At 44.3% G+C, this 19,756-nt stretch overlaps 1 protein-coding gene across 1 annotated transcript in view; it reads left to right on the plus strand.

The window, feature by feature from the left end:
- The window catches only part of Spats2l (spermatogenesis associated serine rich 2 like), a 176,814-nt gene that overhangs the window by 98,912 nt on the left and 58,146 nt on the right, over positions 1-19,756 (plus strand). The window contains exons 5-7 of the mRNA XM_051153842.1: positions 9,312-9,420; positions 12,989-13,038; positions 16,155-16,401. Of these exons, the coding sequence (XP_051009799.1) occupies positions 9,312-9,420; positions 12,989-13,038; positions 16,155-16,401 (406 nt within the window). The remainder of the gene's footprint in view (positions 1-9,311; positions 9,421-12,988; positions 13,039-16,154; positions 16,402-19,756) is intronic.

Below are 19,756 nucleotides of genomic sequence, written 5' to 3' on the forward strand. Positions count from 1 at the left end.
GGCTCTGATGAAATGTAAAGAGCACGGGTGTGTTCTCCCTGCCTGTAGAATGCCTGGGGTGTGCAGTCAGTCGGTGGGGACCCACTGTGGTACTGTGCATAGTGGATGCACTTGGAGCTACAGAGTGGCGGTATGGTAACAACGCGCTGGTGGTGTGTTCACTTGGCTCCAAGCAGCAGCTAGGTATGGCTGCAGGGTTGCCGCCACACGGTATCAGCCACTCCAGAGTAGACATGGTAACTGTACAGAAGTGCAGAGGAGGCTTCCGCCTCCTGCTGTGTGCCATCTAGTCAGCACAGTGTGCACACAAATGTATCAATATTTGAAAGACAGCTACCGTAGAGTTGAGTCAGGAATGCTTCTAGTAAGAAGGGTTAAGAAAGACCCCAGGAGTATGTGACCTTTCAGCTTGGGGACAAAACACATCTGAGGTCAAGGAGAAGTCCTGATGGGCTGGAGTTGAGGCACTTGTGAGTGCTGGGTAGAGGAACAGAGTCACGTGGAAGAGCAGGCTGGCGCCCTGTTGCTGATAGCCTTGAAATAGGCCAGGCTGTGCAAACCGCACTTCATTGTAAGTTCTTAAGTCAGGGAGTAAGACAGTCATGATTCTGCAGCCATCGTCCCATCTCCACGTGAGCCCAGTTCACCCCAGATCAGGAGTCTTTTGGAAAGAACCAGAACGTGAGTATTATTTTGTCTTATCATATTTTAAGCAGTGCAGTATAACTATTTTCATGGTGTTTACATTTGGGGGTGTTTTAAAGTATATGTTTAAAGTACCTAAGGAATTTGCATAGGTTACATGCACACTTTTTTTGGGGGGGAGTGGTAAAGAACTTGAAATCCTATGGGCTTTGGTATCTTGGGTTCCACATCTCCCACAGCGCCACAGGACAACTATATTTTTGGAAGGACAGCAGCATGAGAGTGGATTTTCAAGGAGGAGACTAGAAATGGAGAGTCCAGTTATTTGGTGTCCGTTCACCGTGTTAGCCCTTGGCTGATCACACAGCCATCTAAGTAGATTGAAAACTCTTCTCTGAATCACCTTTGGAATCCCTGGGTGGTTTAGGACTCACTGGTAAGCCAAAAGGAAAGTCCAAGGAGCCGCCGCAGACAGGCTCGATGATGCGCAGGGTGAACAAGGAAATCTGCTAACAGCTCTTCAGCCAGAGACAGCTCAGCTACAAACCAAACAGCACCCCTGAATGCCCCACTGCTTAGCACACGAGCCAGTAGGGTGGGCGTGGTGCAGAAGATACTGGAGCCTTCTGGGGGCCAGATAGGAAAGCCCCTGAGAAGAGAGAGGCTCCAGATGGAAAGTACTCCGAAGGTAGAGTCACAACAACCCTTTTCTATATAGCAAATTGAATTTGCCAAACCAGACATAAATTAGTAGAAGCAAAATAGATGAGCGTGGTATTGGGAGGCTCCAGCAGCTGCTACGTGAAGCGCTAACTGGCCGTCTTGATTGTCACCCAGCAGCCTGAATGGCTGCCTAGTGGTCTTGGATGGACCACTCTATTTAGTTTGGCAGGGGAGCACTGCCACCCCCAACCCCTGTAAAACTGCTGTCAAGGGCAGCAGCTTCCAGCTTTGTTGCAAAGCTGCAGAGGAGCCTGGGGCCGTGGCGGGGAAGGAGTGGCTGTGTGTGAGAAACAGCACCAGGGAGGGCCTCTGCGACATAGCTATTGCCTTCGTGAATTGTATGAATTCTCCATATGCAAACGACCATTATTAATCACACGTTGATGGAGTCAATCCTACAGCTCTCAGAAGCTGCATCTCTACAGGCAGAAGCAGCCGCCCAGCACAGCCACGGCAATGCCACCTTGGTCCCACTCGTGCCCTACATTTGCTGCCACTTGAAAATGAGGTCACTCAGAGGAAGAATAGTAGGCTACCAAGAAGAGACTTGATACCCTATGAACATATAAAGGGGGAGGAAGTCCCCCTCAGGCACAGTCATAGAGGAGGGGAGTAAGGGGAAAATGGGAGGGAGGGAAGAATGGGAGGATAAAAGGGATGGGATAACCATTGAGATGTAACAAGAATAAATTAATAAATTTTAAAAAAAGAAAATGAGATCAGTCTTAGGCTTAAATTGTGAATACCAACTGTTCAGTTCCTGCGTGTTTATGTGCACACAGGAGCACGTGTGATTTCCCCATCCTCCTTGAAGACATTTCCGTACAGAAATGATGCGCATTTATGAATTGTGCTGCTCTCTTCACATTAGCAAAGCCTAGTGGTCAGAGCAGACGTTAGCTGAGAGTTCAGCATCCCTGAGGAATGGTTCTGAACAGACAAGGTCCCCACCGCTTTATCTGCTCATTTCAGTAAAGCAGAGAACCTCCTCTAATTTAGCATCCCCCTCTAGGAGTTGAATCTAGATCTCATAGATTTGATATCGGGACTCAACTAGAGATGACTTTTCTAGAGAAACCTTCAGAGCTAAGATATATATATAAAATGAGGATGAGGGTGGGGGGCAGGGGAGATGATTTCGTTGGTATAGTGGTTGCATAAAGGCCTGACTTTGGTCCCCAACACTCACGTTAAAGGTGGCCACTGTGAGGCACAGTTGTCATCCCAGCTCTGAGGAGGAAGACAAGCAGGTTCCTGCACCTCACGGGGTTTTAGCTCCAGGTTCCATTTGAGAGTCGGTCTCAAAACCTAAGGTAGAGAGAGCCCTTGCGGAAGACATCAGATGATGATTTCTGGCTTTCACATGCACGCACGCGCGCGCACACACACACACACACACACAAAGGAGAATTATTGGTCTGATGTATTTTGATACTAATTAATACAAGGCCGTCACACCTGGGCAGGGAAGATATTAATCCTCTAAATTATTTCCCATAGTGGGGCAAGTATGGGATCCCTGCCTCAATCCCATTCTATCTGCTTCTAGTAACTTCTATCAAGCTACCTCCCATCCATAATCCCAAATACTCGCTAATGTTCTTCATCTGGGCCAAATCTCCATCCACACCAGCCATGTGCTTCTCTTCCACCTAACCCATGGCGGCCTTCTTCTCTGCTCTTCTCCTCCAGAATCTTTCCTCCCAAGATTCTGTCTCCCCATGCCCGGGAACCTTTGCCCTGCCCAGGTGTGATGGCCTTTTATTAATTAGCATCAAAATACATCAGACCAAAAATTCCCTTTTTTATCTGAATAAAAAGCCATTTTTATATACAGTAAGAAAAATTATAAAAACCAGTAGGTAAGACTTATATACATAATGTCTAATCAAAAGGTATTTGGCAACCTTGAAGAAAATATTATCTGTTTTATCTTGGTAAGTCTAGAGTTTTGAACTAAATCAATATCTATCAAAGCTCTAGTCTATCAACCTAAAAGTATCTATCTAGACGTAAAAGTATCTTAACTCCTAAACAACTAAGCTTAATTTTAAAACTATCTGATCTTCAACCCCATCAGACACTTGATATATATAAGGTGTGAAGAATAATATTAAATTTGAATTCTATTTCAGTGTATCAAAATTAAACTTATTTTGCATCAATATACAAAATTCTATTTCAATGAATTAAAATTAACCTTGTGAGTAACAACTAAGGCCTTAAGTTGGGAAGGAGATTCAATAATCTGTTTTTCATCCTATCATCCCTATACGTTTCTATATTCCCCTTTCTTTCTTTTCAACCCCTATCTCCATACCTCTCAATGACAATATACATTTATAGCCCAAGAAAGCAACCCAAAACCTACCCAACAGGGTATCTTTCTCTTAAGATTTCTTCTGGCTGATTTGGGGTGACTAATACCTATGTAGGTGCCCAAATAAAATTAGAAAAAAAATGGTTAAACAAGCTAGGAGCAGTATTTGTGGTCCAATCTCTAAATGTTGAGAAATTCCAGGCTTAATATAAGTCCTATGTGGGACAGTCTGAAATGCTGGACCGATTGGGATCAGGAGCCTTCTTTGAAGCTGTCGTTTTCTGATGAGGAACAGCAACTGAAGCACTTGGGTCTGGGACATGACGGATGCAGGATGTCAGCATCTCAGCATGCTGGAGGAATCAATCCTGTCAGGTCTGATCCAGCATCAGTGTCCGGTTCCTTTGTTCTGAAAACATATAATTTCTCACAAGTATTATAACAGTCCTAAAACTATGAATGTATTAGGTGTGCAGGATGTACAGAACAATTAAGGATGGTTCTCTGCTCTTTGTATGAGCAGGAGAAAGACATCTGTAAATCTTCATCCATGCCATATGAAGAATGACATCTAATAATAAATCATGGGGATTCTGTAACCAACAGGAAGCTTTGGCTATGCACAGACATTCATGTCTCAGCCAGTCTCAGAGCTGTTCCCATGTGGTGGGATTAGCAATATAAGTTAACTGCTTGTTCTGCAGATTGAATTCATGTAAACATAGACTGACTTAAGTCAGCAGTCTCTTTTTTTATCCAGGTCTCTTTCATTTTGACCTCTTTCCAAGAGGAAATATAACATCACCATTAACAATGAACATATAACTATTATCATATTGAAATCAAAACAAGATTGTGTAGTTCTAAATGTCCTTCCCTAGGCTCTGCGGTGCTTGATGTATAGGCTAGGCTGCTACCTGTTTCCCGACAGAATGCTTCCTGTTTTAGAAACAAGCTGGTTGCCCTGAGCAAAGGAAAAGGCATTAAGCTTTAAATAAACATTATATAAACTCTCATTTTATTTTAGGGTTTATGTATTCTGTAGACACCTTGTACCTGGCTTTTCACATTTGTTGCGGATGTTTTTGTCTCAGCCCTTCACAACATGGGAGCCGTGCAGCTTGCATGTCTGTCTCCCCGCCCAAACTTGGTCCTTGCATTGACCAACAGAGTATATCTCTTAGGCCACTTACCCTTTGGCACCAGTTCTCCTGTGGACGGTCCACTTTCAAGGAGGTGGTCTGGCCTTTTATAGAGCGGGGACATCATTTTTCCTTACACAAACCTGAGACTGATGTGTATCCATCCTTTAGATCAGTAAGGACATATAATCCATTGTTAATAAAAAAAGGAATGTTCATAGTAAATTTAAGGAAAGAGATTGTCAGTTTAATTCCTAGGCTGGCTCTGCAAGTAATTTATCTTATCAGCACGGGATCAGGCCCTGTGGAGACCAGGTTAGTCTGAAACTCAAGAAATCTGCCTGTCTTTGTCTCCACTGTGTTGGGATTAAAGGTGTGCGCCACCACTGCCCTGTTCAACGATTTCATCTCAATTCAGTCAAAATCTTTAGAAATCTCAAGAAAAAAAAAATCAAGCAGGGGAACAAGAAAATTCTAAGTCTTACATTGGTTGTGCCAATTTAGGCTTCCGTTAGTGAAACCCTGTCCACTGTTCCTTGGAGTTTAGTTATTACTATCTCTTTCTAGTGGACCCTTTTCAGAAAGTGCTGACAAACACCTTGCAGCTAAGGAGCTTTGAATCCCAGCCACTATCAACTCTATGGAGAAGAGTTTGGGTCCTTCTTCTCATTTTGTTGTCAGTAACTTAGTCTCACATCTCCCGGCTCTTTGCTTTTCTCCCTGAACATTTTTAGAGAGAATATGGAGAAGTGCGACTATGACTAAGCCCATTGTAAACAAATTTATAAACACCAAAACAAAGCCAAAAAAGATCCAGGAGCCTTCTGCTGTGATGCTTTAGAAAGAGACTATAGCGGTTTTTATTTTATTATTTTTCTAGGCAGTTAATTCCATTCCCTAGGCCAGTTTAGAAGACTACCAGCCTCCTAGTTCTGCCTCTCCAACCAACCATGTATCTGTAGCCATCTTTGCTCTGTGAGAGTTGAGCCTGCAGGCAGCTAGGAGCAGTTCCTGTGAAATGCTCTGGCCCATGGATGCTCTCTGGGAGCTATTTCTCCCCACCTCCAGCCAGACTGTGACATAATATGATTTTTAAGAGTGTGGATACCTGGATTTAATTGGTACCAATTTGTTGTTGTTAGATTATCAGTATTTCCTAATAATTGCCCCACATCGAGCACCACTTGTTGTTAATTTACCAGTATGGCCTAATAAGGTTTATTATCAGGCCTATAATTATTATTATGGCAGTATAGCCCACTAGTAATCAATCAAGACACAGATATTTGTTATATTTTAAAATAATCTTAGTTAACCTGGGGCAGGGCAGATATTAACCCCCTAAATTACTTCCCATAGTGGGGCAAGTATGGGATCCCTGCCCCAATCCCATGCCATCTGCTTCTAGTAACTTCTATCAAGCTACCTCCCATCCATAATCCCAAATACTTGCTAATGTTCTTTATCAGTGCCAAATCTCCATTCATGCTAGCCATGTGCTTCTCTTCCATCTTACCCATGGCAGCCTTCGTCTCCTCTCTTCTCCTCTGGTCTCTTTCCTCCCAAGAGTCTCTCTGTCTCCTCATGCCAGAGAACCTTAGCCAAGCACAGCTCATTTGCCCTGCCCAGGTATGATAGTCTTTTATTAATTAGCATCAAAATACATCAGACCAACAGACACAGAATGCTGCCTGACTGCACATAGCTGACCACGCCCATACGGCTATAAGAGGATGGGAAGAGTAAAGCAAGGGTCAGAAGTGAGCGGGTCTAAGCAAGCAGCGGCTTAAACTGTTCTTGCCTTAACATTACAAACGATGTTTTTGCAGAGGAAAGTCTAGAAGCAGGGGAACAATTATTTTTATGCTTATTTTATGATTCCAGTCTTTGCTGCTCACACAGCTGTGTGTAGGTGGCTTGAAAACTTTGGTGTAATGTTACAATAGTGTACTTAATGTAATTAATAACTAAGTGTTTTATTATTCAGAAAGGCATGCTTGATGTGGCCATAATGATACTCATTATTAAAAAATCTTCCGTATGAACAAACTGTAGTGGCTTGAACTACTAAAATTGTATTTATTTAAAAGATATTATAACTATAATGTAAGTAACTCCAATGTACTAGTAATTACAAGGAAAATATTATATATTATTTCTGCCGATGACTTTCCTGGGCTATATGTGCTAGCTTTTGGCTTTTGTTTCTTTGCACCTTGGTTTAAATATAGAGCCTTATACATTCCAGGCAAATGCTCTACCATTTTGGCCTCTCTTAAAAACATTTTATGTTCAGTGAGAAAAATGTGTCTTTTAAACATGATAAACACATGAGAGAAGAGGACTCGGCGAACAACAGAGGAATGATCACAAGGCCAGCATGCTTTTCATAGCCTTGTAGACCCTGCCCAGTCTGGTCCTTGTTAAGTCTGACCTCCCCTGTGCTCTAACGGCCTCCCCCTCCACTTCCCTCCATCCTCACCGTGGCGTACTCCGCAGTCATGCTCCTCCTGCCTAGAATCCTCTCCCCTCCCACTCCCATTCACCTCTCGTCACTCACTCACCCTCCACATCTGAGTGTATCTATCAAGTCAGATAGATAGATGCCCGTGTAAGTCTTGCCTCCTCCCTATCGTCACTTGAGCGTTGTCTGCTTCCCCGTGCGGCCTGTACATCAGGAAGTTTGGTGCCTTGTCACATAATAAGGCGGCAGTTCTCAACCTTCCTAATGCTCAGACCCTTTAATGTACTTCCTTGTGGTGACCCACAACCTGAAAATTATCTCCTTGCTACTTCATAGCTGTAATTTTGCTACTGTTATCAATGGTGGTGCAGATATCTGATATGCAGGATAGCGGATATGCAACCCCAAAGGGGTTAAGATCCACAGGCTGAGAACCACTGCAGTAAGTATTTAAAATGAATATTTACTATGTCCGTTTGATACTACATGTCTGCCACTGGGGAGGCTGAGACAGGGGAGTTTGAATCCACGTAATGAGACCCTGTCTAAAATAAATAGAGTATAGATAGATAGATAGATAGATAGATAGATAGATAGATAGATAGATAGATAGATAGATAGATAGGCAGGCAGATAGATGGATGGATGGATGGATTCATTGAACTGGATTGTTAAAAAGAAGGCCAACAAAGCAATGAAGAAGTTAGGGGGTTTTCAAAGAGCCAATTTTTCTAATGGAGTCCAGAGAATCTAGGAACCATAAAATGTGAGACCAGTAAAAAAACCCGAAAGAGTATTGAGTGGCATATACAAACACATATTGTATTAGAATCTCAGTAAAGCCCAAATATTTAGCATTTCTAAATGTCAGGATTTAAAGCCAATCTTCTGCCTCTCCAAGTCTTATGCCCATAGCCTATGCCATTTTCTCATTATCACCTACATGCTGTTATATACAGGTCTGGGAGGGAACAGGCTGCCTATTTTCTAGCACAATCAAGAAATAGCCTGTACTTCTCAGGTAAATGTCTGGTCAATAGTGTCATGCTACGCATACCATGCTTCTATAATCCATACCCCATGAATCCAGTTATAACAAAATCCATTTAACTCTAAAACTCATTTACCTCTGAGCGGACTGTGTATAGATTGTACAGTTCTTTAAATGAACACTTCCTGCTGTCCTGTGCAGTGTTCTAGCATTTGTTCGTACAGAAATCCTTTTCATAAAAAAGGGGGGGGGGTGACATTAAGTTTTTGCTAAAATACGTAGAACAGTCTGTAATAATCACAGGTTCTTTGAGATAAAGGTCTATTAATTCTAGCAGGCAACCAGAAAGAAACTATGCTAAGTTTGATGGAGGAAGGCATCTACGTCGTTGAGGTCTGGACACTTGCAAGCGTCAGAATCCTTGGCACGTACATGTGTTTACTTTTACTCTGCTCAGTGGTTATTTCTCAGAAGGGTGTTTGAGACAATTCTCTATGACATAGCTGGGATTACCACTTCACAAATGCAGTGCTCCATACACTCCTGTCTTTATAAGTGCTGATGGAGTTTCCCAGCATACTTCTGTGACCCTCACATGACTGCTTCCACTGTGCCCGGAGAGAAGCTGAGGCAGGAAGCTGTTTCTGTATGTTTTCTAAAGATACCCCAGAGCCAGTGGAAAGGAAGCCTGAGATGGAAAAAAAAAAAGATACTGTGTCCTCACTGACAGCACATCTTGTATGTATCTCGGTCTCCGGGAGGGTTAAGAGCCAAACCAGCATTGGCTTTGCGCACTTGTCCTTACAGCCTGACAAGGAGGTCTCTGTAGGGGTGTGTACACAGATAAAGTAGGCATCAAGGCGACAACCAGCATGAACACTCACTCCTCTGAGAAGCCTGGAGGATAGATTGCTTAGCTGTCCAGGGCCTTCCTAAGGTATAATTCTGCTCTACCTAGTGGGCGATCTGTGGGCGAACAATGCTCAGGGTGTTTACCTCTCTGTTTTTCTTCTCCTTTTCTTTCAGATTTTTGCAGTTAGATCAGTTGTTCCGAACAAAAGCAATAATGAAATCGTCCTGGTGCTACAGCAGTTTGACTTTAATGTGGATAAAGCCGTGCAAGCCTTTGTGGATGGTAGGTACACACCCGCCTGCTGGAACTGAAAACGTTGGCGCTCACTAAATCCAACATCCTGTGGGTTGTTTTTTCTTCATTAACTGAAATGAACACTAAATCATTTCTAATACTTGTCATAAAAATGAAAACATGGTACAGCTTTAATCTCCACCCTCTGGAGGCAAAGGCAGACTAATCCCTGGGACTTCAAAGACAACCTGGTCGACATGGTGAATTCCAGACCAGGTAGGGGAGCATAGGGGGATCCCGTGTTCTAGGCCAGCTAAGGCTACATAGTGGAAACTTAGCTCAAGGAAGAAAACAAATAAAGGAACTAAAAAGTGTGATATACTCTTCAGAAGAACATAGACGTATTGCAAAAGCAGAATATGGAATGGTCTTTTCCATTCATTGGAAAAAAAAAAAAAAAGAGGGGGCTGGAGAGATGGCTCAGTGGTTAAGAGCGCTGGCTGTTCTTCCAGAGCTCCTGAGTTCAGTTCCCAGCAACCACATGGTGGCTCACAACCACCTGTAGTGAGACCTTGCGCCCTCTTCTGGCCTGCAGGCATACATACAGAGTACTGTATAAATAATACATAAATGGATCTTAAAAAAAAAAAAAAGAAGAGAAAAAAAAGAGAGACTGTAAAGACTTCCTAGAGGACACTAATTATAAAGCTGCTGGGTTGTTTTTGTTTTCTTTTTTGTTTTTTTGTTTTTTACGGTTTTTTTGTTTGTTGTTTTTTGTTTTTGTTTTTTTGCCGATTATTTGTTAAGCATGTCCTTCATTTGATGGTGTCCTGCTGGGTAGGAGACATTGCACCCGCCTTGTTGACCTGGAAGGCGTTACCTCTCCTACCAGAAGTCTCCTGAGTGTCATCGCTTTGACCCTGAAATTCCATGCTTATATTGTCTAAGTGAACAGAACTCTTCCTTTTAATGTTTTCTGCTCGCTTGTTTGTTTGTTTATGACAGTTATATCATGCAATTAATCATACTATCAGTTTACCACTTAATTGATTTTGGTTTCTTAAGGAAAAAATTCTTTCTGTGTTTGAGCGAGTGCCTTGCCAGGTGTACTTGTAGAATCTCTGATCTGAAAAATGGTGATCCTGCCCATTTACAAGTGTGGTTATCTTTTCTGTAAATTGTGGCGAAATTTTCCTTTCTTGATTTGTTTTTTTGTTTTGTTTTTGAATGAAGATCTCTTTCTTGACATTCTTAAATGCCTTGTTTCCTGACATTTTTTTTTTCTATTCTTTAAATAATGAACTAGCTAAACATAACCTGACAAATAGGGTCGGAGAAGACCCGCCAGCACACATCTCAGGTGTGCCTTCTTTGCACTTTGTCAGGGAGAGCATGATTTCCATAATTTGCGAGGAGTGTAGCAGCCCTCTTGAGTTTCCACAAGTCTAACAGCACTTCGGGGCAAGACCCTGCACCCTGTGCTCACATTCTGTATCGACAGCTGAGGCGCGGGGTCCTAATAACGAACAGAGGACGATCATTCATACAGACCTGCAAGCAAATCTGCTGTGTGAAACTTCCTCACTCTTTACCCTGCTTCGCTGGCTATGTGCACTGTGGAGATCACATAGACGTATAATCCTAAGTCATTAGGATCAAACGCTGGCTGCGCTTTCCGGCCCCTCCCGCTCGCTGCACATACCACTTTTACGTTTTGTACATGTGAGCATCCTAACTCTGAGACAGAACCTCCCGTCAGGTTCACTTGCCACATCACTCTCAAGAACAAAGCTTCAGACTAAATTAGAGGCTCTTTCCCCTATCCTTCCCCCTCCCACTTCCCAGCATGCAGCAGGGTCTCTGTTGCAGTGTGACCCTCACTGAATGCACAGAGACAGCAGCTGATGGACCACAGTCAAAGCTCTTGGAACGGGCCTGGAAGGCCTTGCTTCTGGAGTTTCCATCTTGTCAATAACAGGATCTCTTTAAAGCTCACTGCTTGCTGAGCGAGCTTCCCCGTCAGCTGAGTTGTCAACCAATGGGGGGGAAAGTTGCTTAAAACCCAGTGCACACCAAAAAAATATTTGTCGGAAGCCTTTTTGGGGGCCCTACTGAAGTCACTAATTCAAATGGCTTACCGAAAACACCTCCAGCCATATTGGGGGCCACAGTTCAAATCTAATCACAACGCTTTCGAAATCCTTTGTAAATACGAGTATTTCTTCGCAGCCACTCTGTGTAAGCTCATTGCCCAAATTACAAATGAAGCAGACATGAAAATACGGAGATGAGACGAATGGGTACTGCAGCTACAAGAGCAGCCGCTTGCCTTCTGATAAAAAGAACAGCTTCTGTCATCTCTCAAAGGCTAACTGTATTTACAAAGTGGGAGCTTAGCTACAAGACTGACTCTGCTAAGTAACCGTTGCCCAAACCTAAGAAACTGTTAACTTTAACACCTTGGGCAAGTTAGAGAGATGCCAACCCGGTTACTAAAAAGTGTAAATTCTAGTTTACTTTTGGGGGCAGTCTTGCTATCCCAAGTGCACGCAACTCAAAACAAGGCAAGGAAGACACTGAATTGCAAACTCTGGATGGATGGGCAGGATCAGCACCCTGCTTGTCTGTTAGTGGCATCAGCCACAGGGGTGACGAATTTGGATTTTAGGGTAGAGACCAGTTGGAAGTTAATCTCTGGTTAGCCGATACCTTGTAGACAACTATTATTGTAATATACGCACTATTGGTGTAATGCGATCTCAGGGTACTTAGAATTGTTAGACTGCATAGGACCCACACCCTTTAAGAAGTACCTGCTTATGCCATAGCCCGATTTCTTCATTCTCTGTAACTCGTTGAAATTACTCCCAGCAAGTAGGAATAAGTGGATGTCTGTTTAGTGTACGGAGAGTGATTGCAGTTGGTCAACGATGAAGCATTTCTTTCACTACATCGGGTCAAGGTCATGTATGTGACTGCGCCAGGCAGGGCCTGGGACCCTGTTTGTCATTTAATGAACTCTGTTGGTTTGACATGGATGCCTTGAAAATAACACGTCCCATCCTCTTCCTGGTGGGTGGAGAGAGACTTACCGCAGATTCTCTCTTCCTCGGCCCCCTGCAAGTCATGAACATAATGAGAGAGAATAAAAATGAAGCAAGATGGCCACACAGAAAGGTCTTACTATCATGGTTAATAAGACACACACACACACACACACACACACACACACACACACACACATACATGTTTGGTTCAGAAGCTTCTAGCACTGTATTCATATATCAAACAGAACAATTTTAATTCTACCTGTGGCAATGAAGCTACCAGGAAATTCTCAAGACATATTTCATATTCCCTAAGACAATATCATGATAAAAAAAAAAAAGCATGCTTCGCGAAGTAGGGCTTAATATTTTTATAAAACCAAGATTGTGCGGTGAATTAAATGAAAATCTTGGAAATAAGAAACGAAACTGGCATTTTTATTAAGGCAGGCTGTATCAAAATAAATGAAGAAGTCCGCCCCACCCCCACATTGCTGCCAGGGCACAGATGAATCTTCTGTTGGTTTTATTGTGTGGGTATTTGTTGAAGACTCTTTCTCTTTATCTAGGCAGTGCAATTCAAGTTCTTAAAGAATGGAACATGACAGGAAAAAAGAAGGTAAGATGAAAGGTGATGGCGAATTAGTAACATCGTCAATCAAACCTTCACCGTCCTTATCACTGCAGCAAAGCTGGCAATTTTATGCTTCATTCAAACGTGTTAATATGCACGCCCGGAAAGCCTCCCGAATCTATGCTTTTCTTCAATTACCAGCCACTTTCACTCCTAATGCCCCTATTTGCTGTTCAGTGTTTTCTATCAGCCAGGTGTGCTTAAGGAGCAGGCACGTCAGGGTTGGCTTCTTTGAAGGTATTAAGGGGGGAGCTCAGTGCCAGAATTCAAAGCAGTGAGGATGTTAACTTGCCCCAACATATCTCGCAGCACAAAGGACAAAAATAAGGAGTGCTTTAAAGTCACTTAGAAGGCCCTAATATATATTTTCACATGTTTTTTTTTTCAACCAAAATACTCTATCCAATGCTGTTTTAAGATACCTTTCCCCTGAAATCTAAAGTCAGTCTTCAACAATAAAACAAGAAAATGCCTTAAAGCCATAGAGAGCAGGAGTCCCCCACCCTCACCCCCCAGAACACTTCTGACACGCTCCTTTGCAGCATCAGGAAGGAGTTTTCCTCTGACCCCCTCACATAGCAGTGCTGGGCTGTGTAACCACAGAAAGTGGGGCTCCTGGGCACAGGCTGGCATGTGTGTGAAGCCACCTAGCGTTGGTTTGTTTCCACACTGACACCACAGGGCCCTGCGTTTTGCTTCTCCTGGGGGAGAAGCCACCAGCCCACCCTGCCCCCAAAGGGAAGATTACAAGCCTGTGAAACAAGTGGTGAAGGAACACAAAAGGCACTGCTTCCATACAGTTCCACCGGTTCCAGACACTGCAGGAACCTGCCGTCCACCCTGTTTCCTCCTTTAGGTTTCATGTAGACTAGGAGGAATGAGACGATTCCTCTCCCCCCCCCCACCCACCCCTCTCCCCCCCGCCCCGCTTTGTTTGCCACCATTTTTTTTTTTTTTTTTACAATCTCTGCTTTTCTTTAATCATAGCTTCCCAAGCTTTCCTGTGAGATAAAGATGATTTGCAAGTGATTGAAGGGCGGTATTTATCTTTACATGGAAAAAATTTCAGATGCGTGCTTCAGGTTTTAAATTACTCTGATTGGGGAGGAAAAAGCCACAGACAGCAGCTGCAGACCAGACTTCCTTAGTGAGTTCCCTCTAATGGGTTCAGTAGGGAGATGGTCTCAGACCCAACACAGTGGATAATGGGATGGACCTTCTAAAGCCAGCAGTGGGGACTTGGGGCGGGAGGCAGGGGATTAGTCTCCACTGTCCCTTTTTGCCTATGCTCAGCAACTCAATCTCTCACTCAAAAGAACCGCGACATAATTGCGACATTTTGGAAAAGACAGGAAGTGGGCGGGGCTGAGGAGGAAGGCATGGTTTGTGTGTCAGTTGGTCTCTAGTTGCACTGGTGGACAAGTCCCCCTGGTGCTCTGTAGTATGCCCAGATTCCACAGGTGGGACACACTTTCTAATGCGTCAGGTATGTGCAGCACTGGTGGTTAAGTACATTGACTACCAAATAAAGAAACACCAAAGCCAAAGGCTCCTGTGGTGGCTCAGCAGGTAAAGGCGCTGCTTGCCAAGACTGACCACTCGAGAGCAGCCCCTGAGATCCATGTGGCGGAAGGAACAAGCCTACTCCGGCAAGCTGACCTCTGACCTCCACACGTGCTTTGTAACACAATAAATGTTGAGAGACAGAGAATGCACAAATTCAAGAGCAATGGCAATGTGTTCCCCACTTCCCGGATACTGTTAAATGTTCAGGGACCAAGCTTTTGAGAAGTATATACACCCTGAGAGTATAAAATGTAGTGTGGAGCTATTTCAAAGTGTGTGTGACGAACCTTGTTCTGTTCAGCTAGCCGCCGCGGAGCGGTCTGGGGTCTAGGGAGAGTAGACAAATCCAGGATTACTGGGATTAGCCTGTGCGTCTGTCTGTCCATCCCCCAATCCCCCACCCCCTGCTTAAATAACCACAGGACAATTCTGGAGCCTCTGTCTGCCTTGCTAGTAGGCTTGCTAGACAATGGTGATAGTTTCTGCAGTCTCCTGATTGGTCAATGCCTGTGGCAGAGATCCATGATCCAGACTAGCCCTGCCTTCTGCTTCTCTTTCTTATGTAACAGACTTGTCCTGGGGAGACACAGCACTCATAGGGACCCAGATAGGGGCCCCACAATAGACCAAAGAAGGGATCGCACCGAAGTCTAACCTGGTGAACCAATGAGTTTTATTGGGGTTACTTGCAGGAATATGGGTGAGGGGTCACCTAAAGGAGCAGAAATGACTCAAAGGACAGCTGCATCACCAAAGTCCCTCCCAGCGTGGGTGACAAGCTCAAAGTGCTAGGAACCTGGAGCTGACTGTGCAGCCTTCAGGCAGCTCAACAGGCTGGAGAGGGTCCTTTCCGGGTGCCTCAGTTGGTCCGAGCCTCTTCCAGGCTGCTCTGTCTCTGCTTCTTTCAGAAAGATTGGCTTGTCTCCGGGCCTTCTTTGCAGTTTGGCTGGTCTGAGAGGGACTCTCAGCAGGGAAGGGCATAGGGCATCTGGTCAGTTTCAGGGACTTCCTGAAGCTACTTGTTGTAGACATTCTGTCTTGAGGAGCTTCCTGCAGGCTGGAAGGTTTCTGCAAGCTGCTACCTACCACTCTTTTCGCCACAGCCTATCTTATTCCTGTCACTCTGCCCTTTTGGCCCCCTGCCCAGATAATGGAACCTGAGTGTTCAGCTGGCCTCCCAGTCCTGAACTGCTTCAAGAAGCAAGAGGCTAACATCACCAGTTCTTTCAGAGCTATTACAGCCATTTCTTGGGTTACTTACTTTAAATTAGCTCTCTGCTCTTTGAGCTCTTGCTCCTGTATATTTTTCTTTCTTCCAAATTAAGGAAACTTTTTATTTATTACAACTGCAAGGTAAAAATTTAAACAACTTACTTTAGAAGCACAATATTGAGATTAATCTTGGTATTTAATAAGGACATGTTTTCACCTATTCTATTAAAAGCCAGGTGTCAGGATGATTGTCTTATTTTACTCCATGCTCAAGAGCGTCTGCTGAACAGCAGTGCTGCTTTCCCTTTTGTTTCTTGCTGCAGAATAACAAAAGGAAAAGAAGCAAATCTAAGCAGCATCAAGGCAACAAGGATGCTAAGGACAAGGCGGAGAGGCCGGAGGTGGGGCCCCTGCAGCCCCAGGTACCACCGATGCAAAATGGCCACGTGACCGGCTGTGAGAAAGACAGCTCATCCCCTGATTCTGCCAGAGAAAAACCAGCCCTCACATCCCGTGAGAAGAAGATCTCCATACTGGAGGAGCCACCAAGGGCTCTTCGTGGGGTCGCAGGTCAGTTGTTCTTAAATACATTTGCTTGGGACAGTGGACACAGCCGAGGGAGCTCCTTGGAGCAATGGCTGCTGCGGCTGCTGCTGATACACAGGATGAGAAAAGCTGAGCTGCTACTGTGTAGATATCAGAGAGTACAACAAGGGCTCAGAGAGATGCTCTGTCTGTCTCCACAGCAACTTAGAACATCCCTAACCCGTCCCCTGCAACAGCCCCATAGTTCTGCTATCGTCCAGGATCCTTGATCGTTTTCTATGCCAGCTGAAGAATGAGAGGGCAGGGACCGGCGGGCAAGTTCCCAAACACAGCAGCCTGGATTAGCCAGAATCAGTCGATAAAGACAGAAAGGCTTTTATGAGGGGGGTGAGAAAATGCATACAGGAAGCACCCACAGAGAAGAAAAAAAACCTTCCCCAAAGCAGGGGGTGGTAGAGAAACTGAGGCCCAGCTTCTCCTTGAGGGATGGCCGTTTTCTAAGTCTTTGAAGGGTCACCCACCCCTAATATATGGCTGGTCAGTCTGAAGAAAATAGGATGAGCTATTGGCCAGTCCCCCAGCAGGAAACCTACTGGCAGACGAAAAGCCTGCAAGGCCATTGTTTTAAGCTACCGGACCTTTGTCTCAGGTCAGGATGGCAGGGAAGGAGCCAGCCATCTTCAAAGTTCACCATCTTTTTTTTTTAACCTCCCCCTCCCCATTACAGCCCGTCTCCCTCTCCTGCCTGTCAGGGAACCTGTCTCTCAGATCTTGGGCTACAAGACAACACTAGTTTGAGGAGATACTTGACCTGGGATAAGGGAAAGACAAAAGATGACAAAAGAAAATGTTCTTCAGTTCTCTCCTTGGGCCGGATTATTTGATCTCCTTTTGGGTGTTAGAATGTGGACTAATTGATTAATGTGCAGCTGTAAATGAACTCCAGAAGTCTACTTGTGTGCACATGTCATGCTATGTGTGTATGAAGGGAGGAAGAGGCTATATCTCTTGCTCTATGACTCTCCACCTCTCCCTTTGAGATAGAGTGTTCTCGCTTGAACCTCAAAGCAGGCTGACAGCCAACAAGCCGAGCGGCCCTCCGCTTCTGCCCATCATGCACCGGGGTTATACAGGTGCGCGGCCATGTTTAGCTTTTTCCATACACCATGGTGATTTAGACAGGTCTTCATGCTTGCACAGGAAGGATTCCTACCCACTGTGCTGTCCCACCAGCCCCAGAAGCCTACTTCTTCATACACCGTCTGTCTTTGGATGGATGTGTCATTTCTTCTCTACTGTCCTGTTTCTTTACCTGTAATTTTTTGCAAGCAAGAAAGAAAACCACCATGGCTTGTTTCCTGCAGGCTGTAATGGAGAATGACATGGACAGGAAATTATAAACAATAGAAGGTTGTGTGGCTCATTGGTTCTAGAGGCTGGGAAATCAAACACTGGAAAGAAGAGACTAGTGGGTGGCTAGGCTGTTAACCCACCACTCAAATAACTGAAACCAACCATAAGTGTGGAGTTCTCATGGCCCAATCATCCCGTAAAGGCCTACCTCTCAACACCCAGGATTAGGAATTAAGTTTCTGGCCCTTTCAGGAATCCATTCAAACCATAGCACTCAATAATAAAATAGCCCACTACCCCATGGTTATAACAAACCCTAAAAACAAAATTTATATGTGGTGAAGTCTGCCTAGAAACAGAATTTCAGTAAAGATCTAAGACCCTCTTGACTAGATGAACCATGAGGCCTTATAAAGTGGCCAGATGTTCACACTTAACAATGAGTTGCTTTGTACTGAAGATAGAAAAGACACTTTCCAGCTGGATACTGTGGAGAGTGCTTCTTTATGTTGGATATACGAAGAGAGTGTCAGTAAGTAAATATATGTCTGTGAAATCTAACTGCCACAAATGGAGTCTGCTGGGCTGCTGAGCAGGCCACTCATGGAAGATTCTCGGCACCGGATGCCCAGTAGACTCTGAGAAGGATAGCTGTCATCTAGGCTTTGCGGGAATCACACTCTGATGTTCTCGTGGCAAAGGCTGTGGGCGCACTGATGAGTTTCCTTTTTGGAGAACAGAGGTGTCACCTCCATCTGAGCATCTGAGATACCATAGACTGGTGGGTTTGGAGAGCGCTAAGGACATGTAGGTGATAGAGAAGACTGGAAAGGTTGAGAAGCAATGAGGAGAGCCTCGCTCAGAGCCCTCAACCATTGTACCCCTGCTGCTAATATGGCGGTGCTATCCTGTGACAAGCCAAGGATGGGTAACACATTATCCCTGCTTAGGGTTTCAGTCTAGCAGAAGAGACGGACGCACAAACAAAACCGTACAGTGGTATGTACCGTTACAGTGGTATGTACCGTACAGTGGAATGTACCGTTACAGTGGTATGTACCTTTACAGTGGTATGTACCATTACAGTGGTATGTACCGTTACAGTGGAATGTACCGTTACAGTGGTATGTACCGTTACAGTGGTATGTACCGTTACAGTGGTATGTACCGTTACAGTGGAATGTACCGTTACAGTGGTATGTACCGTTACAGTGGTATGTACCGTTACAGTGGAATGTACCGTTACAGTGGTATGTACCGTTACAGTGGTATGTACCGTTACAGTGGTATGTACCGTTACAGTGGAATGTACCGTTACAGTGGTATGTACCGTTACAGTGGTATGTACCGTCACAGTGGAATGTACCGTTACAGTGGTATGTATCGTTACAGTGGTATGTACCGTTCTAGTGGTATATACCAAATGAGGAATATGGTGAGGAGGCGCCTGGTCACCGATACTCTGCATCTCACTAGTACGTCTTTAAATTACTCACCTAGCCCTAATCTCCTTCCAGAAACCCATTGCCTAAGAACTCCACGCATAGTGCTGGAGTCAGACCATTCTTACGGACACTTCCTTCAAACCAAACAGTGACTGCAGCAAAAATAACATAGTCCATTTTGCATCCAAATTCTCCAGGAATTTTTTAATTCTTTTTTTTTTTTTTTTAATGTTTTTGATTTATAGTCAGGGAGGGAGGAAGAAATTAAATTATCGAATGGCAGATTCCCAACTTGTTATTGCTTTCACATGAATTACTTTCAAATCTAATTACTCAAGTTGCTGTTTTGATATCGATCATAAACTAAAAGCCTAGCACGTATATCTGTTCATTTACCCATAATGTATGCCTCTATCCTGCCACAGTTTCAGTAAGTCTGACAAGTAATTGGAGTCAATGTGAGGCTGAAGCCCTTTACCTCACCGTGGATAGACACCTTGACAGTCAAGCGCCCACTGATGCTGCTGTCTGCGCAAGGGGGCTTGGTAACTACCAGCATGAGGCTTTCTGTGAGGGGCTCT

This window comes from Acomys russatus, chromosome 12 (genome assembly GCF_903995435.1).
Source record: "Acomys russatus chromosome 12, mAcoRus1.1, whole genome shotgun sequence".
In the NCBI taxonomy this organism is placed as follows: Eukaryota; Metazoa; Chordata; class Mammalia; order Rodentia; family Muridae; genus Acomys; species Acomys russatus.